The sequence below is a fragment of the Aulonocara sp. 'chitande type north' Nkhata Bay genome, linkage group LG7, assembly GCF_057382095.1.
Source record: "Aulonocara sp. 'chitande type north' Nkhata Bay isolate Kocher_YH1m ecotype deep benthic linkage group LG7, A_spYH_male_GT1.1, whole genome shotgun sequence".
NCBI lineage: Eukaryota > Metazoa > Chordata > Actinopteri > Cichliformes > Cichlidae > Aulonocara > Aulonocara sp. 'chitande type north' Nkhata Bay.
Genome location: NC_141350.1, coordinates 35462627 through 35476588, shown reverse-complemented (window position 1 = coordinate 35476588; position 13962 = coordinate 35462627). Strand labels below are relative to the sequence as shown.

Here is a 13962-nt window from a genome sequence, read left to right as displayed (position 1 = left end):
AAAAAAGAGAAGAACCTCAGTGTTGCCAGGAAAACCCTGTGGTTGGTGAGTGATTGCACTGAATGTTTTAGCTGTCTCAGACTGATTACATGTACAGTTGTGGCCAAAAGTTTTGACAATTACATAAATATTGGAAATTGGAAAAGTTGCTGCTTAAGTTTGTATAATAGCAATTTGCATATACTCCAGAATGTTATGACGAGTGATCAGATGAATTGCATAATCCTTCTTTGCCATGAAAATTAACTTAATCCCATTGCTGTCATCAAAGGACCTGCTGAGATCATTTCAGTAATCGTCTTGTTAACTCAGATGAGAATTTTGACGAGCACAAGGCTGGAGATCATTATGTCAGGCTGATTGGGTTAGAATAGCACACCTGACATGTTAAAAGGAGGGTGATGCTTGAAATCATTGTTCTTCCACTGTTAACCATGGTGACCTGCAAAGAAACGCGTGCAGCCATTATTGCGTTGCATAAAAATGGCTTTACAGGCAAGGATATCGTGGCTACTAAGATTGCACCTAAATCAACAATTTATAGGATCATCAAGAACTTCAAGGAAAGAGGTTCAATTTTTGTTAAGAAGGCTTCAGGGCGTCTAAAAAATTCCAGCAAGCGCCAGGATCGTCTCCTAAAGAGGATTCAGCTGCGGGATCGGAGTGCCACAAGTGCAGAGCTTGCTCGGCAATGGCAGCAGGCAGGTGTGATCGAAGACTGTTGGAAGATGGCCTGGTGTCAAGAAGGGCAGCAAAGAAGCCACTTCTCTCCAAAAAAACCATCAGGGACAGATTGATCCTCTGCAGAAAGTATGGTGAATGGACTGCTGAGGACTGGGGCAAAGTCATATTCTCCGATGAAGCCTCTTTCCGATTGTTTGGGGCATCTGGAAAAAGGCTTGTCTGGAGAAGAAAAGGTGAGCGTGACCATCAGTCGTGTGTCATGCCAACAGTAAAGCATCCTGAGACCGTTCACGTGTGGGGTTGCTTCTCATCCAAGGGAGTGGGCTCACTCACAATTTTGCCCAAAAACACAGCCATGAATAAAGAATGGTACCAAAACACCCTCCAACAGCAACTTCTTCCAACAATCCAACAACAGTTTGGTGAAGAACAATGCATTTTCCCGCACGATGGAGCACTGCGCCATAAGGCAAAAGTGATAACTAAGTGGCTCGGGGAACAAAACGTTGATATTTTGGGTCCATGGCCTGGAAACTCCCCAGACTTAATCCCATTGAGAACTTGTGGTCAATCCTCGAGAGGTGGGTGGACAAACAAAAACCCACTAATGCTGACAAACTCCAAGAAGTGATTATGGCAGAATGGGTTGCTATCAGTCAGTATTTGGCCCAGAAGCTGATTGAGAGCATGCCCAGTCGAATTGCAGAGGTCCTGAAAAAGAAGGGCCAACACTGCAAATACTGACTCTTTGCATAAATGTTATGTAATTGTCGATAAAAGCCTTTGAAACGTATGAAGTGCTTGTTATTATATTTCACTACATCACAGAAACAACTGAGACAAAGATCTAACAGCAGTTTAGCAGCAAACTTTGTGAAAACTAATATTTGTGTCATTCTCAAAACTTTTGGCCACGACTGTAGTTGCGGTGACCAGCTGGTTGAGGTTGAGGGTGCTGACACACTAAGAGTATATTCATTAACACACAGATGGCTTGGGATCAGATGGTAAATAAAGTTTTGTTTTCTTCTACACTTCAGCTGTTACACGCAAATCCCAAGTTCGTCTGGAGAAAGAGTTTGTGACAAAACAGCTCTATCTAAACCAAATAATAATCCCTGCGCTTCACCTGTGTCTCAGTTCTCAGGTCCACTCACAGACCCCATCAACTTCTAACAGAAGAGTTTCATAAACATACCAATTCTTCTTCAGCCTCCCCTCGTTCATTTGAACTGCCACACTGTTTTCACAGAGAGAAACCTGCACTTATACTATATTGCTTTCTGATTATGTGTCCTTATTTTTGAGCCCCCTAATTGCACTGCTCTCGGTAGAATGTTGGTCATTAATGAAATAAACTAACTCTTTCCTTTTGTTTATAAATTTATAATTTATAAATCTAACCCATGGATTCAGCCCAGTCTTTGGCTGAGAGAGTCCACCTGATGTGTGGATTCTGTGCAGCCCCATTAGAGATTTATCACAGATAATCAAAGTATTGTGGAATACAGATTGCATGTAAGTGCCAACTTAACCTTGTTCAATCGAAAACTGAAAGACTGGAGTGTTTTCTTCTGACTTCCCAAACTGAAGAAATGACTTGAAAAGCAGCTTCCAGATGAACAGAATCAGCTTTCTGGCCGTGGTCTCCAACCATTGTTTTCCTTAGTGTGACTGTAGCCTACGGCAGCATGTTTTTTTTTTCTATTAGGAATTTACAACATCCTGTATAATGTGTAACAATGATCAACTGTGCACAGCACCTATTTTCATTCCCAGCCAGATGATGCCCCTACATTGTTCAGCTCTTACCATAATCAAGCTTTTATTGTGTAGCCTAAATCTAGCATGATGTTCTATCTTCAAAAGGAAACATAATACAGTCTGGTCCTGTCCATCCACAAATCCATTTTTTTGCAACTTATTCAGGTCCAAGTTGGTGGAGCAAGACTCTAAGCAGACATACCAGGACCCCATCTCTCCCCAGCCAGCTTCCTAAGCTCTAATGTGTGAATAGGAGGCAGGATGTCCTGCTTGTATCCACAAACCAATGGTAATATTTTAATGTTTAAAATGTAAATAATGTTTAGTTAGAGTGTTCAGACTAGGTCCACGAGGTTCACGTGAGGGTAAGGGTGGGGGTTTGGCAGTTAGTTGTAGGGTAGAAGTTAAGAAGTCAATGAGTATCCACACTATTATAAAAACATGTGAGCATCAGAGGGTGTGCATTTGTATTCACTTGGGTATACCATGCTTTGACTCTAGTTCAGAAATCTACTGTTTTTATTCTCCCAAACCCACCCAGTCACCCATGGGCCCAAAACAGCACCACAAGACACACACATAGATGCAAGGTAAGAATGCAGACCACCACGCACACACCCAGTATCTGTCACACATGTAAATGTTGCTTCTCAGAGGGGAAAGTATAAAGGCAGGCAAAACCCATCCTGGGCATCTGAATGAGAAGGACTGTTTGGTGAATAAATCTGCAGACAGTCGACAGCTTATCTCCGCTGTCAGCTTAGAAACTGTGTGTATGTGTGTGCAGGTTTGCGTGTTCGTGCGTGCAACCACTTATCTTTATCCAGCCAAAGACCAAGATGCTGACACACTCACTACATGCTTACATATTTGTGTTTGAGTTGCTGGCATCTGTAGTGGGATCTACTGTAAATTGAACTGTGCAAAAAGCTTCCTGGTAAACTAGAGCTGTGATTAAAATTATGCAGACAGGCTCATTGTCCCTTATCACAAGAACATTGTGATCAATAACAAGGATAAAATCAAGGAATCTGGTATATTCCATTGCAGGGTGTCTCAGAATGGCTAAATCCAAAGTTTTAGTCTTTGCCCGAGAAAAGCAGCCTTTAACTACTTTGCAGGAACAGCAATTTCCCATGTGGAGCGGCTGCAGTATACTATAGAAAATATTAGGCTCATTAGGTTAGTGTCATATAATAAATGCAATGTAATGACCATTGTCATTGTTGCCTTTTGGTAATAACACTGCAGAGAAAAATGAGGGGATGTAATATTTACTGAAAATTCTTAATAGAATTCCTTCAGAGGAAATAGACCTGGTGATAGTTTGTTGAACTTTTGTCTTAGTGACAGGAATCTCATTGAGACTGAAGCTGAGGGCAAAACAGCAACCGCCATTGGGTGGAAAACGAAGCCAGTGAGGACATGACAAAAACTATAGGAACTGACTCACATTTAAAGCCTCAAGTGGCAATTAGAGGAACTAAAAACTGTTAAAAAGAGTTATAAATATTCTGATTGTGAAGTTTATGGTTAATGCTAAGCACCATTACAGTCAAGCTCACTTTGAGTGACAAGTACGTGCATACGCAGGAAGATGTAGATTGGTGTAGCCACTGTGGGGTCACCCACCTGCACTTTAGTTTTGTGAGTTAGTGTTTCTGACTTTCTGAAACCAAAACTGAACATAATTAGACAAGCATGTGATATTATAAACAGTATAAAAGTTGAATGGAGCCTCTGATTCTGAAAAGTAAAGTCAGCTATGACTGGCAAGTCATTAGCCAATAAACTCCAAAACAGGATTCTGAAACCAGTAGGTGACATCATGGCAGCTACGGCCATAATTTATACTGTCTGTGATTTAATTAATGCTACAAAGTTTGGCTGTCAGGCAATTCTTTGAAAAATACTTCAAAGGCACCGAAACCCACAAAAACAGTCAAGATGACTGTAGCATTAGCCAGCTTTAGTTGATAACTTATCACCTGTAACAGTTTACATATGGGACCTTGTGGCTCAATAATGCCAAGAAGTTGATGGCGAAATTGGGACATATCAGCTTAAAAATGTCAGTCGTGGATATCATTTTATATAATATCCAGAGCAGTTGGTGCTTACACCCTTTTGACATTTCTTGTTCAAATTAAGGAAAGAAAGAAAAAGGCAAGAAGGAAGAAAAGCACTGCAAACCATTTAAAAACACCACAAACCAAGGTGAGAGCTGGAACGCATGCATGTCTGTCTGCCTACGGAGGAACTTAACTCGAGTGTGTATTCTGTATGTGTGGGTCTGTGATGGAAAGCATTCATCATTTTCAGCAGTAATTCCTACCTCCATAATATCTATCAGCCACAGCAGCCTCTCCTACAGAGGGAGAGAGGGAGGGAAGGTTTTTAGGGGTGAGATGGAAGTGAGGGGGTTATCAAGGTGGAAGAAAAACGCAGCCTATCAAATATCAGCAAAAAGACTTTGTAATCTCAGAAGGTAGGCAGCGAAACATATCACTGTTCAGCCAACAAAGTCCACACCAGAAGAGTATCTATTCTGCAGTAGAAACTGTAATAATCCATGGAGACATATCACACTACCATCTCTGTCTTTCACACTAAGCCAAGAGAGACAGAGGAGTGAGCAGACAGCCAAACAGGAAAGGAAGCAATTGTAATACAAACAGTCAGACAGCAAGGCGAACTAGGAAAAAAGGAAATACTCCAATCCATCCATCATATTATATGCAGCAGACTAGACTGCTGCTTTGCCCTCAAAGTGTCAGAAATAAATAGTAATAGCAGCAGGTTCAAAATTACTGTAAGTATTTTTTAAGGAAATAAATTAATTTAAATGTTTTAATGTTGTTTTCTATTGTAAACGTTCATCTTAGTTAAGAGTACCCACTAATTAAGTAGAATCACATAATCATTCCACTAGTAAGCACTACTTACCCGTGCAGAGCTGAGGGTGGTGTTGGTCATGAAGCTGGCTGAAGATGATGTCAGAGTGTCTGGATATGACACCATGGACAGGGAGTCTGGCTGCAGGGCTGAGGCGCCAGCTGCCCCCTGTCGAGCTTTAAGGGCCTGAATTTCCCGTCGAAGGACCAGCCCATCAAAACGCTCCAGGTCCTGTGGCGCAACCAGGCCTCGTACTTCAGACAGCAAGGAGAACTGAGGGGAGGAAAGTACAGAGAAGGAGAAACAAGGAGACAGAGTGATTTGACAGACTCTGTTGGGGGACTGATCTTTAATTAGGAGTAAATCCTTTTTTTTTCTAATGGTAATGCTATCATCTGGAAAATGTTAGAACAACAGTGTCACTGTTCACAGTGAAGTTAGTTTTACATCACCACGGACGAACAAGAGGTCAACTGAGAAAGAAGCCCCTGCTCCACGATCAAAGCCAAGTCCCTTTTTGGAAAAAAACTTGTAGTCAGATAAGACAAAGGTTGAGGTTTTTGGCCACAGTGATAAGAAGTATGTTTAGGGAAGAAAAGGTGAGGCTTTTAAACCTATACTGTTAAACATGCTGTTGGATGCAACTTGCTGAGGAACAATTAACCAAATATTACTGGGGGTGTTTACAAGTTGAAGTAAGTGAACTTATTTATATTGGGCTCTTTAAGATACAAATCACAAGTTACGGTACTTAAAACCAACCAACCACAAAACAAACCCCCCCCCCCCCCCCCCAAAAAAAAAAAAAAAAAAACCCCAACAAAATCCCCTTACCAAAAGGATTTCAGAGATAAAAATAAAGATAAAAAACCAAAAGAAAAAATAATATCCAAATCCAGAACAAGTCCGCTGATCTTACAGATTGTAGATTGGAGTGTTTTGAAAGAGTGGAGGCCATGACACTTTAGTCCAGATTTAGGGGTGGATATAGAGCCCACATTAGATGACTTGAGGGTCCCGCTTGAGAGTCATATATGGGTGCAAAAGTTTGCTGATGTGATTCACCATTCAAAGACTTAAAGGTGAACTCCAGAAGCTTGAAAGAATTCTGAATAATGGGAGCAAGTACAGTGAGACTGGCACAGGTGTGAGGTGAGAGTGCTTCGAGGATCTGGTAAGGAGCTTTGCAGCTGCGTTTGATCCAGGGAGGCTTTACTGAACAGGTGAAGACTGAGTTACAATAGTTCTGGTGAGAGAAAATGAAAGCATGGATAGAATGAGCATGAACCTGTAGGTTTTGATGTACTGATATTTCTCATCCACTTCCCCAGTAAATACCACTCTCAGGGAGTAGTGAGTGAACCCAGTCCTCACAATAACTGTAGTATTTAAAAATGAAACACTGACTTTGTGCTCACAGCATCATGCAAAAGTCTTTTATTTATAATTTATGAGAAAATAGGTCCACCAATTTATTTAAATACGCAAAAATATGGAAAACAGAGTTCATACAAATCTAATAAGGCTGAAAGTCAATATTTTATATGACCAACCAATCTCTTAGGCAAGCTTTCTTGTAAATTCTTTTAGTAGTTTTCAGGAATAGTTCTCCAGGCGTCTCGTCAGCAGACACTCACTGTTGCACCTCTCTCCTGACCTCTTATGTACTTATTGATGACAATTTGAGCCAAATATTTCAAATTTGGATCCATTATTCCTGCTGCTGCTAATTTTTAGTCCAGTTTTTTTTGTAATTTGACACATCTCCTGTTTCCTTCCTTAAGAATGGCTTCTTGATGAGGTCACTCTCAAATTATTAGATTTTTGTGACAGGCTGATATTAAAAATTGAAAGATATATTTAAAATTTAAAATTGGTTCTTTGGTAATTGTCTGTTATTTGAAGACAAAACACTGATTAATCTCTTCACTTAGGTGCATTTTTCATCTGTGAACAGTGTGTAAGTGGCTTAACTAAAAACAAACAAACAAAAATACCCCACAAATAAAAGGCTCAGGTAGAAAGATGGGACTGACAATGAGTGAAAAAGCAGTTTACACTGAAAGACCACTTTAAAAATTACAAGGAAAATTTTGATTTCTTGAAAGCAAAATATAAAAAGCAAGGGACAGCTCAAGACTTTTTGCACAGAACTGTACAATACATATAAATTATACATGATAATATTGTAAGTCATGCCACAGTGGTTCTTTTTCTGTGGTTATAGTTATACAGTTACACGGAAAAGGGACAGAACACACAATAAACAAACCCAACGAGTTTTCCTGATATTTTGCTCCTAGACAGTAACAAGTATGTTTTCCTTGATAACACACTCGCTGTATAACTGTGTAGTAAAAATCTGATATTGTAACTAGCCCTAGACTGAACTATTTGAATAATACATTATTTTGATGTAGAGAACCAAAATAAAATTAAACCGTGTATCATCATAACTCTACAGATGCAACCATATACCAGCAGACCATATTTTCTTTCTACTTTAGCTGATCTAGCAGCAACTCTCCTGTCATTAACCTGTAATTGTGTTTACGTTTTTGGTGATGCAATGAATATAAAATAATTAAATTTGCAGCTGAGCAGACTGGTAATGACTGCCGGTCAACAGAGTATTTGTGAGCAAATTGCATTCCCATTTTACTGTCTGAACTGGCAAATATGTAAATGAGAACAACTGTGTTGTGAATATGACTTTGTTAAGGTGCAGTAAGTCATTGCAGAGAGCAGAGAAAGGCCAAACACAATCAGACAGGTGGTCTCCTTCCCTTATTTCCTCCCTTTATCTCCTGCTTCTTTCTCTCTAACCACAAACATAATTTGGTTTGTTTAAACAATGTCAGAAACAAATAAAATGCGCCACTGAGTTTTAGGTTAATTGCTAATAATGAATGGCATTAATCTACGCTCTTAAGTGAGCTGCATCAGCGGCTCTGATAAAAATAGATCCAATGCCTAAGGATAGCAGAGTGGACAAAAGAGCTGGGAATGAGTCACTCCATATGTGCAGTCAGTCGACAACACAGACTGTCTACAATGGCATCAGATCAGCTGCAGTAACCATGGTGAAGCTGGAGCACTATCCAGTCCTGGGCACATTCTCCAGTTAGATGAAAAGTACGTAGTGCCTGAGGTATTTGGCTTCATGTGAAAAACTGTGTCAGATACAGAGAATTATGTTAAAAGATTTCCTGCGTGAAAATGAAATGAGGGATTCTTCAGTGTTAGGTTTACCTGTGAAAAACAACCAACACAGGCTGGTTTTTGAAATTACTGTAAATTGTGTGTGTGTGTTTTTTTTCATTTGTGGGTTTTTTTGGTACATTTTACACATTATACTGAGAAAACTAAGTGCACTAAGATGGAGCTTCTTTATTTATACATTAGCTTTATTTTGTGGTCACTTTGGCTCATTGAAGTTGAATAAAATTTAGTTTTCTAAATTATTTTTTAAATGAAATTGCTTTTTTGGTGTACTTGCTCGTACAGTATCTCTAAATACATTAATGCCATTTGCACAGGCTTTCTGTCGGCCCATGATACTGCAGTGTACTTAAGAAATTGGAAATAAAATGTCTTTGATTTATCGTGTTTTTTTATAAGGTGAACTTCTGCAGACTATGAGAAAATCACAACACTTTTAAGAGCTGGGGAGGAAGGAAAAATAAAACAAGCATAAATCTCAGAAGAGCTAAGAAAACTTCAATCCCACACAGAGACTTTACAGGAGAACACAGGCAGAAAATGTATTCTCTTTTGATCTTTCTCTTTACTTTGTCAGACTCACACAAGCCTCCTCATAGATTACCTTTGCGTGCGTGTTCAGCAGCTCAAACAGCGCCATGACCAGCTGCTCCACTCCTATGTGTCCGTCCCGGTACTCCTCCACGTAGTAGACCATGGTCTGTCGCTCCGCCTCTGTCAGCAGGTGGCGTGCCTGCTCCTCCAGCATGGCACGGGATTGATTCACTAGACTGGAAAGGGTTACCTGTGAGCCTGCCACACCCTTATAAAAGCCAGACTAGATAAAAGAAAAGAAAAGAGACAAATGATTGACAAAGGCAATCAGGACTTGTATTATTTTATTTTTAAAACTGATTTTGATGTCTTGTTTATTTATTTTGGTGATGGAGTGAAGAAGCAAGCTGAACTGAAGGGGTGAAGAACAGGTCAGGGAGAGGAGTGGTGGTGGAGGCAGTTAAATACAATTAAGAGATGTTTTAGTGAAAGACGAGGCCATGCCTGATGGAGGAGGAAGAGGAGGAGAAGGAGAACATGGGATGAGATGAAGAAAGAAAACCAGAAAGAAGTAGATGTTACAGAAGTAGGAGGCGTGTTCGAGTGGCAGGAAACAGATCAAGGCAGACATAAGATGTCAATCCCATACACACAAAACTATCCATCAAGCCCTTAATTCCTCATATAAAAATTATCATTCTACTTCCCTTTTCCAGCTGTCCAACTACCATCTATTATCATTCGCGCTTTGTGGTGCCAGCACCACAGCTTGCAGGAGGACAGATACTGTGCTGTTCACACATGTGGGTGGCGTTTACAGCCTTTATATCCATCTCTGTAGTGCCAGCTGGTTTTTCTGTCAATCATAAAAACTCTCTGGCAACTTATAAATGCCAATATCACTTCTTCCGCTCCTTTTCTCTCACTGTCTCTTCCCTTTCTTTTCTCAGTTATCTGCTAGCCTGCATGCAGCTTTTCTTTAATTAACTCCTTAATCAAAGACACAACTTCAAAGTCACAGCTTCAGGGTCTGTGTCTGCCTGTGTTTGTACAGACAGAACCAGGAGAAGGAAACAGGCTCGGCGCCGCCTTCCCCTCCTCCCTTCCTATTCTCTGCCTTCACCTCATCCTCAACTCTTTTTAGCACTTGACCGTGTGTATCATCGGCTGTAGCTGTTGCAGTGTCCCAATCTCAGCAGAGCCAACAACTGTTTAATGCCCAAGGTGAACTGTGGCACTACCACACCCGAATCTTAATCGCTGCAATGCTTACCGCGAGAATTTCTCTAAAGCGTCTATGTCCCAGTTATTTACCTCAAGGGCACAGTGGATTGAACTGAAGAGGCCACAGAAGGCATGTTAGTCTGTCTCTTGCTGTCATATTAGAGGGCAGATTGGCACTTGAGGGAACTAATGAAATCGGTCATCAGTCTACTGGAGTGGAACACCGGCAGACTCGTGCTAATAACTTCTGCTGGAAAATGTGAGGATGGAGAGAGGCCGCTTTTACTGTAAAGCTGTGGTTTTACAGTTAATGGACATCCGGAAAAGGCCAGCCTGTTCCCTGGACCTGGTCCATCTCTGAGGTCACTCATTGGCAGGGTTTGTTAAATGCCAGATAAACGGATTGGCAATTTTATCAGAGTGACAGACAACAACGGCTAGGACCACAGCCGACATCCAGTCGATAAAGAGCAAATCAGATAAAGTCAGTTCAAAAACTTGCCCATTTAAATGTCACAACCCTTATCTTTGCCAGAACTTGAGTCTGATTTAAAATAAGGAGGAAAACTTGAGAGGCAAAAGATATGAGAAGATGCGTCTCGTTGAGTCAGTCTCTGCTCGTGCCAGGGTCACAATAATGTAGTGTACAGCAGAGTATTATTCCACTACATCTAGTAGACAAGTAGATGCTGAAAACAATGAGCAAAATGTGTATGACAGCTCCACACGGTTGTCACACTCCATTCTGTACCAGTCTAAAATCTGGGTGGGGAATTAAGCAGTAGAACAATCTCAGCTATTAAAAATTATTCTTACAGTTTTCTTTAAAAGTGGTTATATGCTGTTTTCTGGAGCTGAACCAATATCGGCTTAAAGTGACCAGTCACACACATACTGGTATCGGCGTATATTTATTATCTGATAGAAGAACATAATTAAAAATAATAATTTAAGCATTAAAATAACAACTGAAAATCCCAAAGAATGTGCGAAATACACTACTGATTTATAAGCTAAGTGTTAGGTTCATCGCCAGACATAACTGCTGAAAACTACACAGACTGTATATCAGAGATGAAGGTAGTCATCATGACACGAGCCGATGGTTAATGAAATCCTGTTTCAAGGAATTTAACTGTTGCTAGCTTAGTCTTTCGAAATCAAATGTGATGTGGAAAGGATGAATCTGAGAAACCAAGGGACCCTCATGTTTCAGCGACTTGCCAATCAAAAGGTGGTTCGGCTCTGAAGAATATCTCGTTTTGCTCTTCTGTTTTACTCTAAAACTGACCTTTATTTATGAGCATCATGTAAATAAGATGAGGCACTAGCGATTAAGATCATTAGCTCCACAATTTCTCTACAACTCGATTTGTTTTTGCAATCAGAGGAGGCTATCAAAAAGAATGAGTTCATTTTTCATTTCCTGGAAATCATACCTATTTTTTATACACAGCCCAGATACATATTTTTTCTATATCTTTAAATTACCACTCAGACTGTGTATGTGGTTAAAAGTGGGAGTGGCTATGGTTATGACTAGTTTAGAAAAAAAAATCTAAACGGGCCAAAACAGCTACACAGACTAAAACCCTGTGGAGGAGGTTGTCACATTTGTGTTTCAGTTACTGGGTAATATTCTTTGATGATTGTTATTCCTGGTTTTGGTTATCTTTCATTTATGCTCAGTGATCTTAGTTCTTCCTTCCTGTGGATTCTTCTTAGCCTGTGTTTAGTCTCTGTCCCCATGTTTTCTCTGTACCTGTCCTGGTCCCACGCCTCATGTCTAGTGACCCTTGTCTCTATGTTCCCTCTGACTCCGACTCAGTCATGTCTCAGTGTGAAGCCCATGTCTCTGAGTCTGTGTCTTTGCGTATGTGTCATGTTTCTTGTTTTGCTTTGATAGTCTCGTGCGGTATGTCAGTGTGTCTAGTTTTGCTTCCCTTTGTCTCGTTATGTCTAATTAATCCCAGCTGTGTTTCCCTCCTGTTTCCCATTCCCTCATTACTCCCTTGTATATTTAAGCCCTGTGTTTTCCTCTGTCTGCTGTTGCGTCATACTCTCACTATACTATGTGTTTCTTCCCTCTGTGTTTCAAGTCAATTCAAGTTTTCAATTCCTGGTTTAGTTTCTAGTTTTGCTTTGTGTTTGGATGTGAAGTTCTCCAGCATTAAAGCTGAGTTTTGAGTTTACTCCTCCGTTTATGAGTCCTGCGTTTTGGGTCCAACATCCTGCCACACAGCACACCATGACAGAGGTGGTCTCAGTCCAGTTTCAAAAGAATTCCAGAGTGATTCTCATGTGGTGAGAATGGGATCTAAGCTTGTCCGGGTCTGAGTTAAACATAGCCATGTATATGTTTTCATTCTAGGATATGGAAGAGCGCGGCAGACATTCTGACTGCTGTAGATGGTAGGCATAAAGTCAATGTAAATTCTTCAATCAAAAACACAGCAGCTTCTCCGTGTATTTATTATTGTAGCTCTCAATAAGTGGACTGATTGTTCTCATGTGGCTTGTAGTGACACATTTTTGCTTATTTCTCTGTGTTACAAGAAACCAAATCACTGGAAAAAGCTGTACATTTTACACACTCATTAAACGATTCAGACCACAGTAAGTATGGTGGGAAATAGTTAGAAATGGATTGAAATCTGTAAACATCTGTTATTACATGACCAGATATTATAATAAATGAGGGCTTGTTCTGTATAGCTGTGCCACACTCCCAACCCCAACAAAGAGATTAAGTAGTCAAAGAAAATCAACAGCATTGTAATATGATTGTGTTTTTAGTTTGTTACAGCAGCTTCCAAAAAATAAAAATAAAACTACTTGTTTAAATATGACAGCTGTGATTGAGATTAACCCTGTGATATTACCTTGACAATGAATTTGTCCATCCACACTGTCTTGAGTTCTAATTTTAATGAGGATGCAGATTCAGTGAAAACAAAGCTATATATTAGTGACCAATGAAATTAATTCATGTTTTTCTTCTTGACTTTTGAGAACAGTATAAAGCTGACAAGAACAATCATAGGCTGCATATTTACAGCTCTTATTATCATGACAACAAGTTCAATCCCCACTAAAAGTGCAGATTTCCACAGTTTCTCACATTCCTGATCTCTGTTTGTGGACAGTTCAGTACCATTTTTCCTCACACAGGTTCATGCACCTTTATAACGAGTCGAGGAAAACAACTGGAGAAAGGCTAGAGGGAAGATTACCATGCTGTAGCTGTAACAGTTGACTGCAAATAATGATGGTACAGATCGGGCCTGACCTTGGAGGGCAGAGCTTAGTATTAAAACCTGACACTGTTTCTTCTGGTGTGTTGAAATATTAGAACCTCAGAAAAACAGAATACAACAGCTTTTCGACTCCATCATTAGCTTCATCTGTCAGAACCTGAATATGTTAAATTTAAAGAGGCATTATGGACCTACATTCGTAGGGTGATTGTGTTTGAATATCCGTTTGAACATCATACTATAATGCTCCACCACCAACAGAAGCAGCCATAAACAAGCGGGTTTAATTGGTGGATTCAGATCTCGTGAGCTGTTTTTATTCTGCACACATCTGAGATGTGAAATCGACCGTCCTCTTAATTCACCTGTGGACTGCAAATCA

At 40.1% G+C, this 13962-nt stretch overlaps 1 protein-coding gene across 5 annotated transcripts in view; it reads right to left on the bottom strand.

The window, feature by feature from the left end:
• whrna (whirlin a) overlaps positions 1-13962 on the bottom strand; it is a 227962-nt gene that overhangs the window by 25033 nt on the left and 188967 nt on the right. For all 5 annotated transcript variants that reach the window (XR_015130362.1, XM_086300187.1, XM_086300188.1 and 2 more), the window contains exons 6-7: positions 9170-9382; positions 5395-5616 (exon numbers count right to left, since the gene is read on the bottom strand). Coding sequence is in view for 4 of the 5 variants with exons in the window: in XM_086300187.1 (XP_086156313.1) it covers positions 5395-5616; positions 9170-9382 (435 nt within the window). In the remaining variant the exon portion in view is untranslated. The remainder of the gene's footprint in view (positions 1-5394; positions 5617-9169; positions 9383-13962) is intronic.